Here is a 17,177-nt window from a genome sequence, read left to right on the forward strand (position 1 = left end):
TGGATCTAGAGCATGTATCTCCCTTCCTTCCCTCCTAGGACTAGGTACTGTCTGAAAATGAAACCATGTACGCCCTGCCCTGAACCGTGTCCCCAGTACAGCCAGGTGCAGTCACTGTCCTTGCCTCGGTGGTGCTTGAACAGTTTCCCAGATCTTGTGACCCTTCCCGGTGTGCACCTCGCTTTAAGTTACTCGGTAATACTGTACAACATCTAAAACCTAGCCTTGTGTCCAAATCATGCACTGGATCAGGGCTTCTGGTACGGCTTGGCCCTGAGCCCGCTGAAAAAGTAAAAGGTTTTTCCATGACTTTGAGGGCTTTGCTTCCAGTCTCAACCTTCACTAAAATTTGGAATCACAGTCACTGTTTCCAACATTGTTATTTTTTTTTACCTTGTAAAACAGACTTTATTTTTCTCCCTGTAAATTCTGTGCAATGTGCATCTATATACCTATGGAATACACCTCAATAAAAGATTTTCGTCCATACATTATATTACTTTTTATTTAATGTCATGAAAAATTCAGACAACGCTTTTGTCCTTAAATAAACATCTCTCCCTCCCCTGCCCTCCCTTCCTAGCTGACTGGTCTGAAAGAGGAAATTTTATTTAGTTATTTTCTTTTCTTTAAAAAAATAGAAATTACAATCTTACAAGACAGAACATTCAATGAGAACAGAAGCATGTTCCTAAATCTAAAAAGTAAAACATTTCCATAAAACCTGTCGGTATCTACAGGTAGGTGTGTGTGAAGGGTGGTAAATGGAAAAAAACATTTTCCATTTCTTCCTTTCATTCATATAGATAAAAATAACATAAAACTGACTGAAACTTTATATATTTTTCTCTTTTTGCACCAACATTCACAAGAATATATATTATATATTTTTTTTTATCCATTTTTATACACAGAGTGAGGGTTCTGGAGGTGGAAATGCACACTCAGCTAAACTGCCAGAGCAAACAAACACACACAAAATTAATCTTCATCTGGAAAAGAGCAATCCCTTGCACCTGAGGTCGCCCCGCTCAAGGGAACTGCTGCCGAGGTCTGTTTGAAAGGAAGGCGGTAGAACATCTCTTGGCCAGTGGGATGGAAATGTCTCTGAGACGCCAAGGACGGGGCATCGAGGCGAGTTGGGGGTCTTGGGACTCCCATGCATGCCCTCCACTGGCCATATGCAGCTCCAGCGCAGGGGAGAGGGGAAATCTCCCTTTTTCAGGCATTTCATAGAATGGTTTAGGTTGGAAATTTGGACCTGGGCTTTTTTGTTCGCCCTTTCCCTACAAGCTCAATGCCTCGCTCTGCCAAGCTGCTGCTCTTGGTAGCACAGAGGGAGCACGCGTGAACTTGGCACAGCCACCGCAGCCCAGCACGTTCAGGCGAGCCCCAAGCAGAGGCTGCAGCCAGCAGAGGTGCCGCAGGGGGGGGGTTGGCACGCCCCCCCCCCCCCCCCCCCCCCAGGCAAGAAATAATTTAATCAACATTAAATCATTTATCTCCTCCCAATAAATCATTTAATCAACAAGTTGGTTCCTTTAAAGAGAACCTAAAAGTGCAGGTCGAGTTACGTGTTTAATGCTCCCAGTCTTCCCTAGCTTCCCACAGGGGCTTTTATTGCTCAGAATCCAAAACCTCTCCCATGAGTTGGATGCTGTGTCATAAGCTGGAAAAATGCAACCAGTGGCAAGGGCTCGCTCTTTTCCTGATTTAAGGTGCTTTCTTGGTTTCTTTGCCGGATGAAATGAAAATGGTGACATTGACCATTGGTGCACATTGGCTGACAACTACTGAGGACATAGATAAGGGTGTGTGCTTCCCCCCCCCAAACATTTCAACACACCCATGGCTGTTTCCTCCAAGAAGGGGAGTGCTGCTGTCCTGCAGAAACAGAGGGCGAGAGACCCCTCTGCAAAGCATGTTCATTTTCTTGAGTGCTTTTTCCTGCAGAGAGGAGCCAGGAAGCGAACAGTGCTGTTGGAAATGATGCTTCAAAAAAAAGGCACAACCCCCTAGACGAAAAAGCAGTACTGACTTCACACTTCTGTAAAAGGTTTAGGATCTGAGAGGGCAGGAAACAAGTGTGGTGCATCCCCACCCCGGTGAATGCTGTACTGGAGAACGACACATTGGCACTCAACATCGCATGGAGCCGCTGGGAGGGTCAGCAGCCTTCACCGGAGACTTAGGCTCTAACGCCATCGGGGAGAGAAACAAGGCTGACGAACTCCGATATGCTCTGAGAAGCAGATCAGATGGCCGGTAGCAAAACCAGAAAGTACATGGCTGTACGTGGTAGATGGCAGCTGCCGGGGAATAGCACAGTCCCAAGTTTTTCTCTGCCTTATACTGAAGCAGAAATCCCATTGGCTTCCTGGTGAGTCTTCCCTAGTCAAGGTTGGTCCTTGGTCTTCCCTAGGAGGTCTTTTAACTGAAAGCACAAATATCCCCTACCGTCACCAAGAAAGCTGCTCATTTAGTTTAAGGGAATTATAGAATTGAAGGTCTTTGGCTCACGCTCGGAGATAATCCAAGCTGCCGGAGGATGGGGTTGGATACACGAGAAATCACCACGAAGCGGGAAAGGGCTTGGGATTTTAGCCCTTTGTCAGCAGAAACTGGGGCTTCCTCAGAGCAGGTTTTTCCCTTGTAGCTTTTGGCGTTAGCTGCAGGAACAGGGATGGAAAAACCATCTGCAGAGCCTGGTCAGAGTCCCTCAAGCAGCCCCACCAGCTGCAGGCTATTGCAGCATCACTCCACAAATTCATCCCTTCTTCACCTATCGAGCCTCCCAAGCTCAGAGCAGCAGGTCCCAACCACACCATGACTTCCAAGGAAGCAAGGAGGACCTTTTGCTTCCCCTTCACACCAATGGGCAGTTTCTCCCCCTAAAAAGCCCCCAGGTCCTGCTAAACAGAGGACAAACCCCAAAATAACAGTTCTAAAGAGCTCCCTGGGGGGAAAAGCCTGGGTCCAACTCAACCTGCAACAGCAGTCATGGCCATGCCCCCGGTGGTCCTGGTGTGGGAAGGGAGTACCCGGCAGTGGGACTGGCATGGACTGGGCAGAGGAAAGGCCACAAAACCTCCTCTGGATGCCGAGCCATGGGACAGAGTTTTAACAGTCTCAATAAGAAAAACTACATGCAGCAGCCAGCACCCAAAGAGCCACTGCCTGCGATGACACGCAGGGACAGGCGCCGAGCCTAGGCGCCCGCACCAACACCTGCGGCTGCCTCTGGGGTGGAGCAGCCGGGAGCTGGGATTTGGCCACAGTCACAAGGGCGAAGCCCCTCTTCAAAAAGCGCTTGGGATGCGGAAAGGAGGTGGGCAGATTTGCTGAATCAGCTCTGAAAAGCCAGGCGGTCGGCCAGCCGGACGGGGAGTTGGCCGGGCATTTGGGAAAATGCTGCAACAGAGGGCATGGAGATCCTGCAAAGCTTTTCCCCTGCCACTTTGGGCATCTTTTCCCTCGAACCAGCCTCCTCCATGGGGAAATCCTGTGCTGAATCCACCCCCGGCCACAGCTGGGCCTTTCTTGGCTGAGCTCCTGAGGTTACTCCATGCCCCATGGGAGAAGGAATAAAGCAAAGGCTCTGCCTTCACCCTTTCCTTGGCTCCAGCCAGGAGCACAAAGCTGCCCCCACCGGCCTGGCTCATACCTATCCGGCCAGGTCTGCATTGCCCCTTCTTTATCCCATGCCTTGTGTTTGGGTAAAAAAATAAAATAAAAAAATAATTTAAAAAATCAGAGATGGAGAGTGCAGCCAGGATTGTGGGAAGGGCCATGCCGTGAGTGCGGCGGCATGTGCGTGGTGTGCGCTCCCCTGGATCTGTGCACTGCGAGGAGTCGTTGGTCCCTTACCACTGCCAGGAGCATCTCCTCTCCCGAGCAGAGATTTCACATTCATTTCACTGGTATGGCAAAGTCCGTTTGCTTTTTCCTTCAAGGTGCTTTACATTCAAGAGCTATTGCAATCCACAGCGAGGAAACGTGGCCAGGGAGATACCCCAGCCCCCCAGGTTCTCTCGAGTTTGATTATTTGATTGAAATAAACTGCCCAATACCTCTGAAGTTTAGCTCATCTCCAAATTTTGGGGAATTCAAAGGGGGCCGGTGGCTCCCAGCCTTAGCTCTCCCGTGGGTCGCTGTAATGAAGCTCTGAGTTGAAGACCTCCTTATAGAGGGGTGGGAAGTTCATGGCAGTCTCTGGGTGCAGGAGACGGAAAAATTCCAGCTTGTCCAAGTGCAGGTTGCAAATGGTCTTCATCAAGGGCAGCTTGGAAACCATCTGAGAGGAAAGGAGGAGCTGGAATTGGTGACCACTCAGCTCCCAGCCAGCATCCCTCATGCCGCTGTTCCCCCTCCCCTGGGGACAAGCAGGTGGGCTTGGGGACTACTGGTTCTGCCCGGCGCTGGGGGGACCAGTGGGGACCCCCCACCTTCGGGCAGCCCGGCAGCAACATGGCCTTGCCCCCAAACCCACATCTCTGCAGGAGGGTGCAAGGAGCCCCCCACAGTGCCCCCTGTCCTCGTCCCATCACCATTGTGCTCAAAGCATTCCTGAAATGTCTCCTTTTGCCCCAAACCCCCACTGCCCAATGCACTGCCGGGCTCAGCGGCACAGGGCTGCCTACGGTGCGGCTGCCCCTGCCTGCACTGCCGTCAAGATGCACGGCCCTCAGAAAGAGAAATTCACCTTCAACAGGTCCCAGGGCTTGCCCCCCCAAAAAACACCCCTGTGTGTCTAACAAGTTCTAGCACAGCCACATCCACCAGTTCAGACGTCTCCCTGTGGCACATGTGCCATGCCCCAACCAGGCTCCCTGCGCCGCACGCAGGCAGCGCCACTACCTTTGAGAGCTTGTCCTCGGCGGAGTGTTTCTTCTGGATCTCATGCTGCAGGGCCACATAGATCTTGTCCTGGAGCTTCTGCACCTTCTTGGACTCAGTCAGCCACGGGCGATCTATAGGAGATGGCCGTCAGCCCGGTCAGTGCTGGCATGGGGGTGTCCCCTGGGAATGGCGTGGTGGCCTCTTGCTCTTTTAACCTTTCCTGCTCTCCAGGATGTTTTTGGGGATGGTGGCACAGTCAGGCAGCCCCTCTTCACCCCTCCCACCCTGCTGTAGGGGACGTGGCTCCTCCTCCCACTGAGGAGTTGTGGCAGATGCATTTTGTGCATTTTTAGATGCATTTTCTACCCCAACCTCCTTTCCCAGGAATAACTTAAATCATCCAGCAGCACTGAGATTTAAGGGCCAGCTCTCCCCAGCTTTGGCACGAGACCCCATCTCCCTGGCCAGCCCTGGCTGCCGTGTCCCCCCCACAGCACCCCATACCTGGGGAGAGCAGGACAGCGGCGGTGAAGAGGGCGAGCTCCTCGTCTGACAGCTGCAGGCGGCACAGTGTCCTCCCCAGCTCAAAGACAGCGCCAATGAGGTCATCACAGCCTGATGGGGGGACAGCAGGGAAGAGGGGGACATCAGAGCTCCACACTGCCCAGCAGCACCCCCACAATCCCACCCACTGGCTGACCCCAGTGGCACCTGGGGCTTGGAAAGCTTTTGGGAGATGAGATGGGTGAAAGAGGGTCCCCAGCAGAGGATGCCTAGCACGGCTGAGCTTCGGGCTGGGGCAGAAAGCAGGTCCTGACCACGGCACACATCAACCTCATCCCAACGGGAGTGGGAGCAAGTGCAGGTGGGTCTCACCCCCTTCTGTGCCCCAGGGATTTAGCCCAGCTGCAGGGATGCTGCGTTTCACCTGGCTGCAAACCCCAGCCCTGTCCAGGTATCGAAAGGAGAGAGCCCCGAGAGATGTGCAGTGAAGCCGCTCTTACCGAGAGACTTGAACATCTGTACTCCGCCGAACTTCCCCTCAAAGAGGATGGTGTTGTTCAACGGGTTGAACGCACGGATCATGCGGATTAGGAGCACCTCGAGGCAACCTGACATAGGCAGAGAGAGCGCGGGGCAGGGCAGGGCAAGGCAGGGGGTTTTCCATCACCCCAGGACCAAATGGAACAAAGAGGAAAGCCCCCAGTGCAAGTTTGAAGTCCAGATTGTTCATTCCCAACAGCAGAATGGTTATTCCAATAAATCCAGTTTGTTTTATTTTAGAGTTACCAATTGTGACCACAATATTTCAGCAAAGGGAAATATTATCCAGGCATTCACAGCCAGACACAGAGAGTGATCGAGGTCATGGTGGAGCACCAAGAGAGGAGAGGGTGAAAACAAAATAAATAAAAAGAATGGAAGGAAGAAATGAAAGAATGAGTTAAACTCCAGCGTGTCGGGCACAGCCAGCTCTGGCTTTGGGGTACGACACCCTGCTGGGACGCTGGCACACATCCCCCGTGCTGGGTGAGGCGCTTAGCTCCCCCAGCCTCGAAAGCTGAGAGACTGGGCAGCTTTTCCACCTTTTTTGGCATTTTGGGCCTTTTGCACATTCAGCTTCCTCGTCTAGGCACAGCGCCACCGGCTCAGGCAGATGGATGGGTGGGGGACCTGGGTGTGCGCTGCCGTTGTCCTCTTCTTCCCAGTCTCTTGCTGGGAGACGAGGCCAATCCTTTCCTCTCCTCCCTCCCTGCTCCCCTTTGGGTTTGGCACCCCGTTTCCTGAGGGAAAACTCGCTGTTCTTGTTTCCATCTCGGTTTCTGGGTGACATTTGTTTGAGGGTGACCACGGAGAAAACCCTCTGCCCAGGGTGGCCACTCCCTGCATCCCTCTCTATACCATTGCCTTTAAAAATGATCTTAAACTCCTTCCAGCCTGGAAGGACGTCAAGCCCAAGGGCAACTGGGGCAGTGAGGGAGGGGAGATCTGGAAAGGAAAGCACTAGCCAAGAGAAAGATGGGATTTGCCTTTGGCACCAGGGCTGCTACTCTGGAGACGCATTAGGGATGTGAGGGGGATGGCAGCAATGCGAGGGGGACCCCGGCAGGGGCCCCACTCTTACCGGCTTTCAGGAGGATGATTTGGTCGTTCTGGCAGAGCTCCATGAAGCCGTCGATGCGCTTGGCAAACTCCACCACATACTGGATGGCGTTGGAGATTTGCAGCGAGCACTGCTGCCACATGGCCTCGCAGCTCTGCCGGCACAGCAGGGATGTCCCTTAGGGCTCACCGCCACCCCGTCACCTGGGGTTTGCTGCCACTACATCACCCTGGCTCCACTGTCCCCCCCCATCCCTGCTGCACGGGGCAGGGAAGGGACCCAGGTGCCGTGCCACCCACACGGGGTGATGCCAGTAGGACAACTGGGACATGACTGGCCACCCACACCCCCACATCGTCCCCAACTGGGCTTTTCCAGCTCCCAAAGCACCAAAAGAACCCCCCTTCATCCTCCTCGCCTTCCTCCCTGCCTCAGCGCAGCACCAGGGGACAGCGGTGCCCCTTGCCCAGGGCTGCAGTGGCTCTGGCCATGGCGGGGAGCTGGGCAGGCCGTGGCGGGGAGCTGGGGAGGCCGTGGCGGGGAGCTGGGGAGGCCGTGGCGGGGAGCTGGGGAGGCCGTGGCAGCAGGGCTCACCTTGCTCTGCAAGGTGCGGACCTCCTCAGGGGAGTAGAGGCTCCACGCCAGGCGCTTGAGCTCCTCTGTCGTGTACTGGCACGTCTCCAGGTGCGACTTCACCACGTTCTGGGCCACCCGGTCTGCAAGGTGAGGGCAGTGGGCCGTGAGTCCCAGGGACCCCACCCACTCCCCGTCCCCACACCCCGATGCTGTCCCCTCACGGGTGTTCTGGGGGGCTGCTCAGGAGGGAGGTGGAGGGGCAGAGGGACTCACACGCCATGTCACAGGGATCTGAGGACAGATGGGGCATTGGGAGCCATCCCTGGGGCAGAGGGGGGGAACACTCTGCATGACCTCAGGTGCACCGAGCTCCATCAGTGCTCAGCCTGGAGGAGGGGATGGGCTTGGGGCTGCTCCAAGAGCTGAGGCCAGGTCAGTCCCTCGCTGTGAGCGTGCCCAGTGCTGCACAGGCACCCAGGGCTGGATGCGTCCTGCAAGGCACTCGGGGCTGCACACCCCGCGTGTGCCCGGCATTGTGCTGGGACCACGCCAACACTCACCGATCTCGAGGACGGAGATATCGGCAGGCAGCTGGCCGCCCTCCAGTGCGCCGTGCGTGAACAGGGCTGGCTCCAGCATCAGCTCATAGATGGACTCCTGCTTGATGAGCGTGGCATCAGCCACATCCAGGCTGGACTGGTCAGGCGAGGGCTGCGCTGAGGCGAGAAGGTCAAGGTTGTAGTAGGTGCTGCTGCCATCAGGGGTGAGGGGGAAGTCAAAGAGAAGCCCATCCGACAGCGTGGAGATGTCATCCAGGTCCGAGAGCCCGCTGCTGACACTGGTGGTGTAGACGCGGCTCAGGGGCTCGGGCTCATCCTTGGTGCTGCCGCTCTGCTCCTGGCTCTGCTGGTGCTTCTGCACCTCAGCATAGAGGCTGTCCCGCTGCTTCTTTGACATGCGGCCGAACTTCACCGCTGCCCGGGGAGGAGAGAGTGGCTGCATCAGGGCAGCTTTGCCCCTGCAGAGCAGCAGCCACAATCGCCCGCCTGCCCTGGGAAGGGTCCTGGCTCCCAGGGGAGAGTGTGGTTTGGGGGTGTATGAGCCCTGAGCGGGGCAGGGGCCCTGTCAGATGCACCCCCTACCTGCCACCGACCCTGGGTCGAACAGAACAGAATTGACTTAAGTTTTCCCGTGGAAAATGCAAAAGCATTTCTTGCTCTCCAAACCCCTCCTTTCGCCTGGCTGGCCTCACAGGGGAAGCAGCTCTAGCCCTGAGCCCAACTCGCTCCAAGGAGGAGCGGACAGGCCCTTGGGGACCCTGGGCATGACTCACCATCGCGGGACATGCCCAGCGCCAGGCATTTCTGCAGGCGGCAGTGCTGGCAGCGGTTGCGGTTGGTGCGGTCGATCAGGCAGTTCCTCTGCCGGGAGCAGGAGTAGCTGGCATTGTTCTGCTGGCTCCTCCGAAAAAAACCCTGTGTGGGATGGGGAGGCATTGGGAAAGCGCCCAGCAGGATGTTAGCCCCTGCAGCCACCCACCCACCAGCACCCATCCCCGGGCATGCCTGGGCTCACCTTGCAGCCTTCGCAGGTGATAACACCATAGTGGATCCCTGAGGACTTGTCTCCACAGATCTTGCATGGGATCACTTCAATTTGGGCTGCGGCAGAGGGGAAAACCACAGTAGTTAATGATGGCAACCGCTGAACCGAACGAGGGAGGTGGCCCTCCCTCCGCGACAGCCGCAGCCCTGCTCAGCTGCTAGGGAAACTGAGGCACAAGATCTGGACCCGCTGGCAGCTCAGCCCTTCCCACAGACCCCACAAGGAGGCTTGTGCCTCAAAGAGGACCCCAAAAGGGGCCACACAGGGTGTGGGGTATCCCTATCCGCTCCCTCATCCTCTCCAGCACCAAGAGATGGGTAGAAAAGCCCTTTGAGCTACAAGAGCACAGCATGTTTGTGCACCAGCCTTCCCAGGACCCCATTCTGGAATCATTCCTCTTATTTTTCAGCCAGTGTGTGCACACTGAAGGGGGGGCACCACAGACAGGGACATCCTTGGCACAGGGACCTTCCCTGTCCCTGCAGCCATGGACGCTCTCCTGCCAGGGTTCTGGCACAAGCTGAGGGTCTGGGGGACCAATGACCCCCCCAGGCAGCTCCTTAGAAAACCCAGGACTGATATAGCCATCGCTGGCTCAAGGTCCTGGCCCCCTTCCACTCACAAATCCGCTTCCCTCCCCGCTTCTGCTTCGCTGGCACTGAGCTGCTAATAGGCTTTGTCCTCCTCATTTTCCAGCTGCCCCAGATCTGGGCTGGCTCTGCCTGCCTAGTGTGCGCCGGGGGGGGAATGCGTGGCACCCCCGGGACTCATACATGCCTCCCGGCATCTCTGCACCCTCTAATCCCCACTCCAGTCCCCAGGCCCCCCAGCCGGGCTCAGCCTGGTGTCGTTCTTGAGGGTGCTGGGCAGCCGCCGCCATGCCAAAATAACCCCCATGGCCAGATTATGGTTATTTCAAATCTCCTGGGCCTGTCAAATCCCTGGTTTGGGTAATTCCCTTCTGCCTCTCTCCTCCCCTGGGAGCAACCAGTTCTGGTCGAGGGACATGTTTTGTGGGTTGCTGCTGGCGGGGGCTCTGGCCACCTCTGTGGGTGACAGCCCTGGTGCTCAGCCAGCCCCACCTGCACCCTGGCACCCAGCGGTGCCCCAGGGTCCCTTGCTGCTTTGGGGGAGGCTGGGCTGGGTCGGGTCAGTGCAAGCCTTGCCACACAGTGGGGTAGCCATTGTTCCCCCAGGAATGCTATTGATCCCCCCCAGGGCAGATTTGCTCCAGCCATTTGGGAGAAAGACTTGCCCCAAGCCTGGGTGCAAGCAGAGGGACAGATCCTTCCTCCATCCACTGACTCGCTGCTCAGCTCCTGCCACAAATGGACCAGGTGATTTTGGGGTTCACCCCCGCTTCTCAGGGCTGCTGGGCTGGGCTTCTCCCAGGGCTGTGCTGTCATCCACCCCTGACCCAAGGGGGTCACATCCCACCCCTGCCATTCCCCAAAGCCTCTGCCCTTGCCTCTGCTGTACTTCTGGGCCTGGGGCAGCAGAGCCACCTGCCCGGGGCTGGCAGGGAGCAGGCAGGGCATCCTCCCATCCTCACATTCTCCAGCCCCACCGCCCGCCCCGGCTCTGCACTGGCATCACAGCCCTGGGGTCACCCCTTTGGCAGGGGGACAGAGGCATGGGCAGGGCAATGTGCCAGTGCCCCCATGTCACCCGCAAGCTCTGACAACCAAGACACCCCCCAATTCCCCATTTCCCACCGCCACCTTCGCCCGTGCCGCTGGTGAGGGGTGCAACCTGCAAACCGTGGGGACCCCTCCCCGCCCCGGCACCCTGTCCCTGTTGCCTGGGGAGGAGCGCAGGGATGGAATGGAGGTGGTGGCACCATGGGGGACACAGGGAGGTGATGCCACCCCCGGCAGGAAGCAGCATCGGTTTGTTATGCAATGTAATTGCAGCCGCCGGGAGCGCTGGGGTGATGCATCACTGGTGCGCCGTACCCTCATGCCTGCAGCCGATACTCCTGGCCCCCCGCAATTACCAGCGCCGCGCGCCTGACAAAACAGCCGGGCTGAGCAGGGCCCTCGCACCCGCCGGCACCCACCGAGCAGAGCCTGAGGGTGCCGCTCCGCTTGCCCCACAGGGCCCTGAAAGCTGTTCACTGCCTCCCAACAATGGCGATGGCTTCGTGTGATGCCAGTGGCCAAATCCTGCCCCCGCACCCCCAGGCCCAGGCAGAGGAGAGCCCCCCAAAAGACCCCTGTAGCCATGTGGGCAGAGTTAAGGGTATGTGGGGATGATGCTGTGCTGGCTCCTCCAGAGCTGAGCATCACCCCTGGATGCTGTGAAGGAGAAGCCCTGACCGCTTGCCGTGTGCCTGCAGCCTCTTGGGACTCTAATTATCATCTTGCTAATTACACGGCCATGCCCACAGCCAGCACCTGACCCACTCCTAAGAGGTTTGCCCCAAATAACTGACATGGAGATATGGCCATAACCCCAGCACAATGGCAATTACAGCCCAGAAACGCATTTAATTGCGGCTCTGTAAGCCCCAGCTGAATCACCGCGCCAGCTCCCTCAACATCCCCTCGTGCCATGGCCATGTCTCCCCCGGGACCCCCATGGGGGCTAGATACCCCCTGGGGCAAACCTAGTAGAATGGGGAGGGGTATGGGTGCTGGTGGGGTGTCTGCAGCAGCACGCCGCATCCCCCAGTTCTCACCACGACTGGGGGGAAACATCACAGCAGACCCTACACCCCGGGCATGGCCCCCCCAGCTGTGCCTCAGTTTCCCCATTGGAGCACTGGGCTCCTCCGTCCTCCACCACAACTCTGTAAGCATCAGCCATGCTGTGCAACCCGGGGGGTTTATTTAGGTGGAGGCAAACCCTGTCCCCCTGCCCAGGGTGGGGAGGCAGCGAAACTCCTCCCTGGGGCCAGCAGGGCTAAAACAGGGGAAAGAAAAAAAAAAAAAAAAAGGGGTTAAAAAAAAAACCTCCAGCTGGCAATTAAAATGTCCTGGATGTGGCATTTGCTCTCCTCCCACTGTAAATACTTCTTGCCCAACTCCCGGCCTGCTGCCACCAGCCGGTCCTTATGTAAGTGGCACCACGGCACCGTCCAGCCATGGGGCTCAGCTGTGCTGGCGGCAACTGGCCCCTGGTCCGGTGGCTGCATGTGGCCCCGTGGCTGAAGCCATCCTGTCCCACTGACACACTTTCTGCCCGTGGCCCCACATGCTTGTGTAACACCATGGCTGTTAACCCTTCCCGCGGCCGTGGCCGCACCAGGACAGAACTGCAGCTGCACCCCGGCCTCCTGCCGCTGGGGATAGGGCCTTTAGGGGTGATACCTGAAGCTGGGGACACCTGTTTGCTGCCCCAAGCTGCAGCTCTCTGTGGGGGCTGCAGGTCCGTCCCTGCGCAATCCCCACATTCCCTGTCACCCCCCCAGACCTGGCTGTGTATCCCCTGTCCCCTCCAGCCCACCACCTCTTGCCCCAAACTGGGCAGGCAGCTCCGGTGGTTTTGGCAGAGCCAGAGCTGCCCTCCCCAGAGCAAGACTTGGCCTTCCTCCCGCACCAGCACACCCTCCTCTCCATCGCCTCTGCTCTGAGGGCAGGCATCCTTCTTGCACCCCAAATCAAGGCAGGCCCCATAGGATCCAGCCACAGGAGTCTGGACCCTCCCTCTGTGGTGCAGGGACCATGGGTGGCCCCATCCTCCTCCTCATCCCCATCCCTCCCCTTGGCCATATTTTCTCACTCCTCAGGCAGGGGGGATCACCCCAAAACTCTCAGCATCCCACTGAGCCCTGGGACGTGCTGTGATTCTGCTGCTGCCAGAGGCTTTTTGGAGCTGCCCCCCCTCCAGCCAGCTTGATGGGGCTGGGTGCCCCCCACCAAGGGGTGAGGACCCCTGGGGGGGCATTCTGGGGAGCACCAGCTGGTCCCTGCAAAGCCCTCAGCACAGACACCCCCCAGGGTGAGCCCACGCACCCTTCAACCGTGGGGCTGGGGTCAGGATATGGCCACCCCCTCCCCTGGGTGGGCCACACGAGGCCAAAGGAACAAAGCCTCCCCTGGGGCCCAGGTGCCCCTTGCCAGGGCTGGGGGGAGCAGCCCAGCTCCAGGTGTTTTGGAGGTGGTTCCATGCCCCCATGGCTGTCCCTACCCCAAATACCCCCCCAGCTGCCGGGATGAGAGCCGGGGCAGGCGGCTTCCCCAGTGCCATGGCTCATTACTCAGTGAACCTGCTGGGAAAGTAGGTCTGTGCCCCATCCTGCTGCTGCGATCGATGCCGCAGGACAGGCGCCTCTGGTAATTAGCAGCAGCCCTGCCGCCCTCCCTCACCACCCCAGCCCGGGGAACCGGGACACTCCAATGCTCTGCCACCACTGTCCTCTCCCCTCCGGTGAAGCAGGGGTGTGGGCACAGCCCCTCACCGGGCTCAGCATCCCCCTGGTACACCCAGGGCAGCAGGAGAAGGATGGGTCCAGGCTGCATGGGGATACACAGGGACTTACAATAACATCCCACCTCCCCATTGCTGCCCCAAAACCCGGCTCCACTCCCTCGTTCCCTCCCACAACCTCCGATCCCAGCACTGGGAGTCACAACACTTCCACACAGCAATTAGCTGCCATTGTATTTTGGCAAGGTGGCCATGGGCTAGGGGTGGCAGAGGAGGAATAAATAAGTAAATAAAAGGAACAATCACCCCTTTAAATCTGCTGTTGGTTTTGCTTTTAAACAGGGTCCCGTGCTGCAGCGCCCCGGGACCCCCAGCATCCCAACATTTTGGCTATCACCGCCAGCAAATCCCATCCCCATCCATGCACCCCGTGGGTGACGCCAAACAAGCTGGGGCTGCGTGAGGCCAGGGCAGTTTGCAGCATGCAGCTGGCACGGCCCCGGTGTAATGTTCACAGCACGGGCTCCAGGCCGCAGGGGCACCGGGACTGGGGCCATGCAGGCAGTAAGGAAAATTTAAATTACACAACTCTGGCCCTGTGCCAGGCTGTGATACTGAAGGTGGGAACCAGTTTCTTAATTGATTAGCAGAGATTTCCTGGAACCTTTGGGCCAGAACAGGGCTCAGCAGCTCTCCCCCTGCCCCACGGTGACCCCCAGGCACCTTTGCTCATGGCCATGTGGCTGGTGGCTTTGTAGCCACCCCAATCCCTGGTAAGGTGCTGTTTTTTCCCTGTCCTGTGGTGCAGTGCGTGTCCCTGGCTTGAAAATCATAGTAAGCAGTTCACCCACAAGCAGCGGTGGGTGGGCGATGAGGCTCCCCCAAGGCCACCCAGCTCCTGCAGTTCACCAGCTCCCACACTGCGCAGCACCACTCCAAGGCCAGCACTGCCGGCACGGGACACAGCCCTTTGCACTTTGGCTGGTGCAGGAGGGTGGCAAAGGTGTGGCGGCAGGGAGGGGGACCTGCCACGAGCTCAGGGTGGGGAGAAACCGGGCTGGGGTGGGAGATCCCCCCCCAGCCCTGCAGATAAATCGGGGGGGGGGGGAATTATCTCCGTGGGGCTAAATAAAGGCAGTGAGAGCGGCTCTGCTCACCACATCCAATAAACCCAGTGTGATTTAGACATTAGCAGCTCTTTAAATAGCCACTGTGGAGTTCAAAGTTAAATGCGACAGGGAGGAGGGACGGGCAGGATAGGCAGGGGATGCTGCCAGCACAGGCTGGGCTGCGGGGTTAACCCGCTGCCACCCACGGGGGCAGGGACCAACGTCTCCCCATACTTCACTTTCCCCCTCCAGGTGCTGATGCTCCTTGGGGTTATGGGGGTTGAGGATCCCAAATCCTGGCTGGAACCCTTGGGACCCCACATTGCCAGCAGCCACCTTTCTCCTCCAACTTTATTTTCAGGAGGCGAAGGGCACAGACATCCATCCCCATTCCATAGCACCTGGGGTCAGGGCTCAGCCATCGTGTGGAAGGGTCGATGGGTGCCAGTTGTCCTCGCCCGCACTAGCATGCGCACGCTGCCTAAACAGGCAGGGAAGCTCCTCCTCCACCCTCTCTGTTTTTTCCAATGACAGATCTAGGTCACTAGGACAAGTCGGAAAGACTGCTGAGCCACTGCACGCTCCTTGCCACGCTGCTTGCAAAACAAGTGAGCAGGAGGGCTGGAAACCCCATAGGATTATACAAGGCAAAGCCTCTCGTCCAGCCCTGGTGCAGGGAAGGACAGGAGCAAGGAGCTGCTGTGGCCCCTGGGGAAATGGGCAGAGTGGAGGCAGTTTTGGGGAAGAAAACAAAGATTTAATTGATTCAGCATCACCATGCAGCACTTAGGCTTCAGTGAGAGATAGGGACCCTCCACCAGGCAGGACTACAGGAAAAATGACCGATGGGGAAAATGATGTGATATTGGGGGGTCTTGGCCATTAATTGCGGCCAACGCAGAGTAACGGGGGGGGGGAATTTTTAAAGAAAGGAAAAGTTCACCCAGCTGCTTATTAAGCCCGGGGCCAGCTGTGCAAGCGCTACATAAGAGCCAGGCAGTGTTATTAATTAGGCAGGCATTAATGCTTCCCTCCATACTAATAAAGGTGAAATACCAGGATGGCGTGGGGCAGGAAGGGGATGCAGGGGGCTTGTCTCACCCTCGCCCCACCATTACACCAGAGCATGGCAGGTAGTGGAGCCGCAGCACCCACAGCTGCGCTGGGGAGGGAGAAAAACCCATTTGAGGAGCTTAAAGATGTACATCCCCATACATACACCCAAAAATGCACCTAAATATCGTATCCAAAAATAAACCTAAATACACACACCCAAAACACACACCTAAAGACGTGCACAAGCAAGTCCTGGCGGGGGTGAAGGGCTCGGGCACGGCAGGCAATGAGGGAAAACTGCTTTAAAGGGGGATAAAAATCCCACCCCATAGCGTCAGGTCCCTGCCGTGCTCCCAGCAGCTCAGTCGGGAAATGGCTCGGGGAGAGCTGGGTCCGGCCACCGCTGCGTCACCACCACCGGGCCCCGGTGGATCGTCCCGCCGGAGCCTTCCTCCCTCCATCCTCCTCCTCCCAACCGCCTACTTTGCAAAGCGGAGGGGTGAAAAGTAGGAATCGCCTTTAATAACGGATGAAATCAGGCAGGAACTGGCCCTTCCCCTGCATAAGGGGCATCCGAAATTGCGGCCGGTCCCTCGCCCGTCCCCGCAGGAGCCTCGCTCCGGCCGCACCGGCCCGGTCCCAAACCGCCCCCCAAAGCCCCGGGGAGAGGGAAAAGGGACAACCCCCCCCCTCAATAAATCCAACCCTGGTGGGAGCAACATATTGAAGAGAAGGTTAAGGTGTTTAATACGAGGAAAAGCTTAAGATCGGGTCTAAGCCGGCGTCGGAAAGCGAAGCAAAATAAACAAGAATTTTTTTCCTAATGAAAGGGGCAGCTGAAGGCGCCGGACCGACCCGGGCGGCGGGGATGCCGCGTCCCCCCGGATCCCCCCGCGGGGCTGGTGAGGGTCCCCCCGTGTCCCCAGCGGGGCTGATGCGGTGTCCTCCCCGTTCCCCTCCGGGGACAACTTTTGCTGTTGCCGCTCCGCAGCTGGGCGGTCCCCCCCCGGTACCCCCAGACCCACCCCCCCCAACCCGGGGCTCACCTCGCATCGTGGCCGGCGGCGCTCAGGGGCACGCCGGGGGGCGCATGGGGCGGCGCGGGGGTCCGTGCGGAGTCCGTGCGGGAGCGGCGGCACCGGGCGGCTCTAGCACCTGCTCCTCCGCGGCGCCGCTGACCCACTTCTGCCCGAACATGCGGCCGTTCACATGACGAGCCCGCCCCGCCCCCTCAAATCGGTTTCACTTCCAGCCCCACCTCCTGCCCTTCCTCCTCCTCCTCCTCCGTCTCCATCTCCATCGCTCCCGCCGCGCCGGTGCTCGGCGCTGCACACGGGCGCTGCCCCGTGGGCTGCCCGACAACCACCTCCACCCCCGCCCCATGGCCGGGGACAGGCTGCTCTGGCAGCGGGGTGCTCGGCGCTGCACCCCCCGGGTGCTGCCCGCCCCTGGGAGGGCCGTGCCGGTGCCCGGCCTGTCCCGGCTCGCCCAGGCATGGAGCCGGCTGGGTGTCCCGC

At 58.2% G+C, this 17,177-nt stretch overlaps 1 protein-coding gene across 1 annotated transcript; it reads right to left on the minus strand.

Moving 5' to 3' along the window:
* Nucleotides 1–4,049: 4,049 nt before the first annotated feature.
* On the minus strand, nt 4,050–16,841 carry LOC142049385 (nuclear receptor ROR-beta-like). The gene is made up of 10 exons (XM_075077066.1): nt 16,707–16,841; nt 9,095–9,180; nt 8,853–8,994; nt 8,080–8,493; nt 7,538–7,659; nt 6,965–7,097; nt 5,844–5,951; nt 5,344–5,454; nt 4,858–4,970; nt 4,050–4,294 (listed from the first exon to the last, which is right to left on the minus strand). Exons 1-10 carry the CDS (start codon nt 16,711–16,713, stop codon nt 4,133–4,135), a joined length of 1,398 nt encoding a protein of 465 aa, XP_074933167.1. The 5' UTR covers nt 16,714–16,841; the 3' UTR covers nt 4,050–4,132.
* Nucleotides 16,842–17,177: the final 336 nt, after the last annotated feature.

The sequence above is a fragment of the Phalacrocorax aristotelis genome, chromosome W (genome assembly GCF_949628215.1).
Source record: "Phalacrocorax aristotelis chromosome W, bGulAri2.1, whole genome shotgun sequence".
NCBI classification, from domain to species: domain Eukaryota; kingdom Metazoa; phylum Chordata; class Aves; order Suliformes; family Phalacrocoracidae; genus Phalacrocorax; species Phalacrocorax aristotelis.

What these genes read in the sequence shown, in the direction of transcription:
- LOC142049385 (XM_075077066.1), bottom strand. An exon ending in GCTGGGCATGTCCCGCGATG is followed by an intron (nt 8,494 to 8,852) that starts GTGAGTCATGCC and finishes CTCCCCGGGCAG; the next exon opens with CGGTGAAGTTCGGCCGCATG. An exon ending in TCCGCACCTTGCAGAGCAAG is followed by an intron (nt 7,098 to 7,537) that starts GTGAGCCCTGCT and finishes CTGTGCCGGCAG; the next exon opens with AGCTGCGAGGCCATGTGGCA.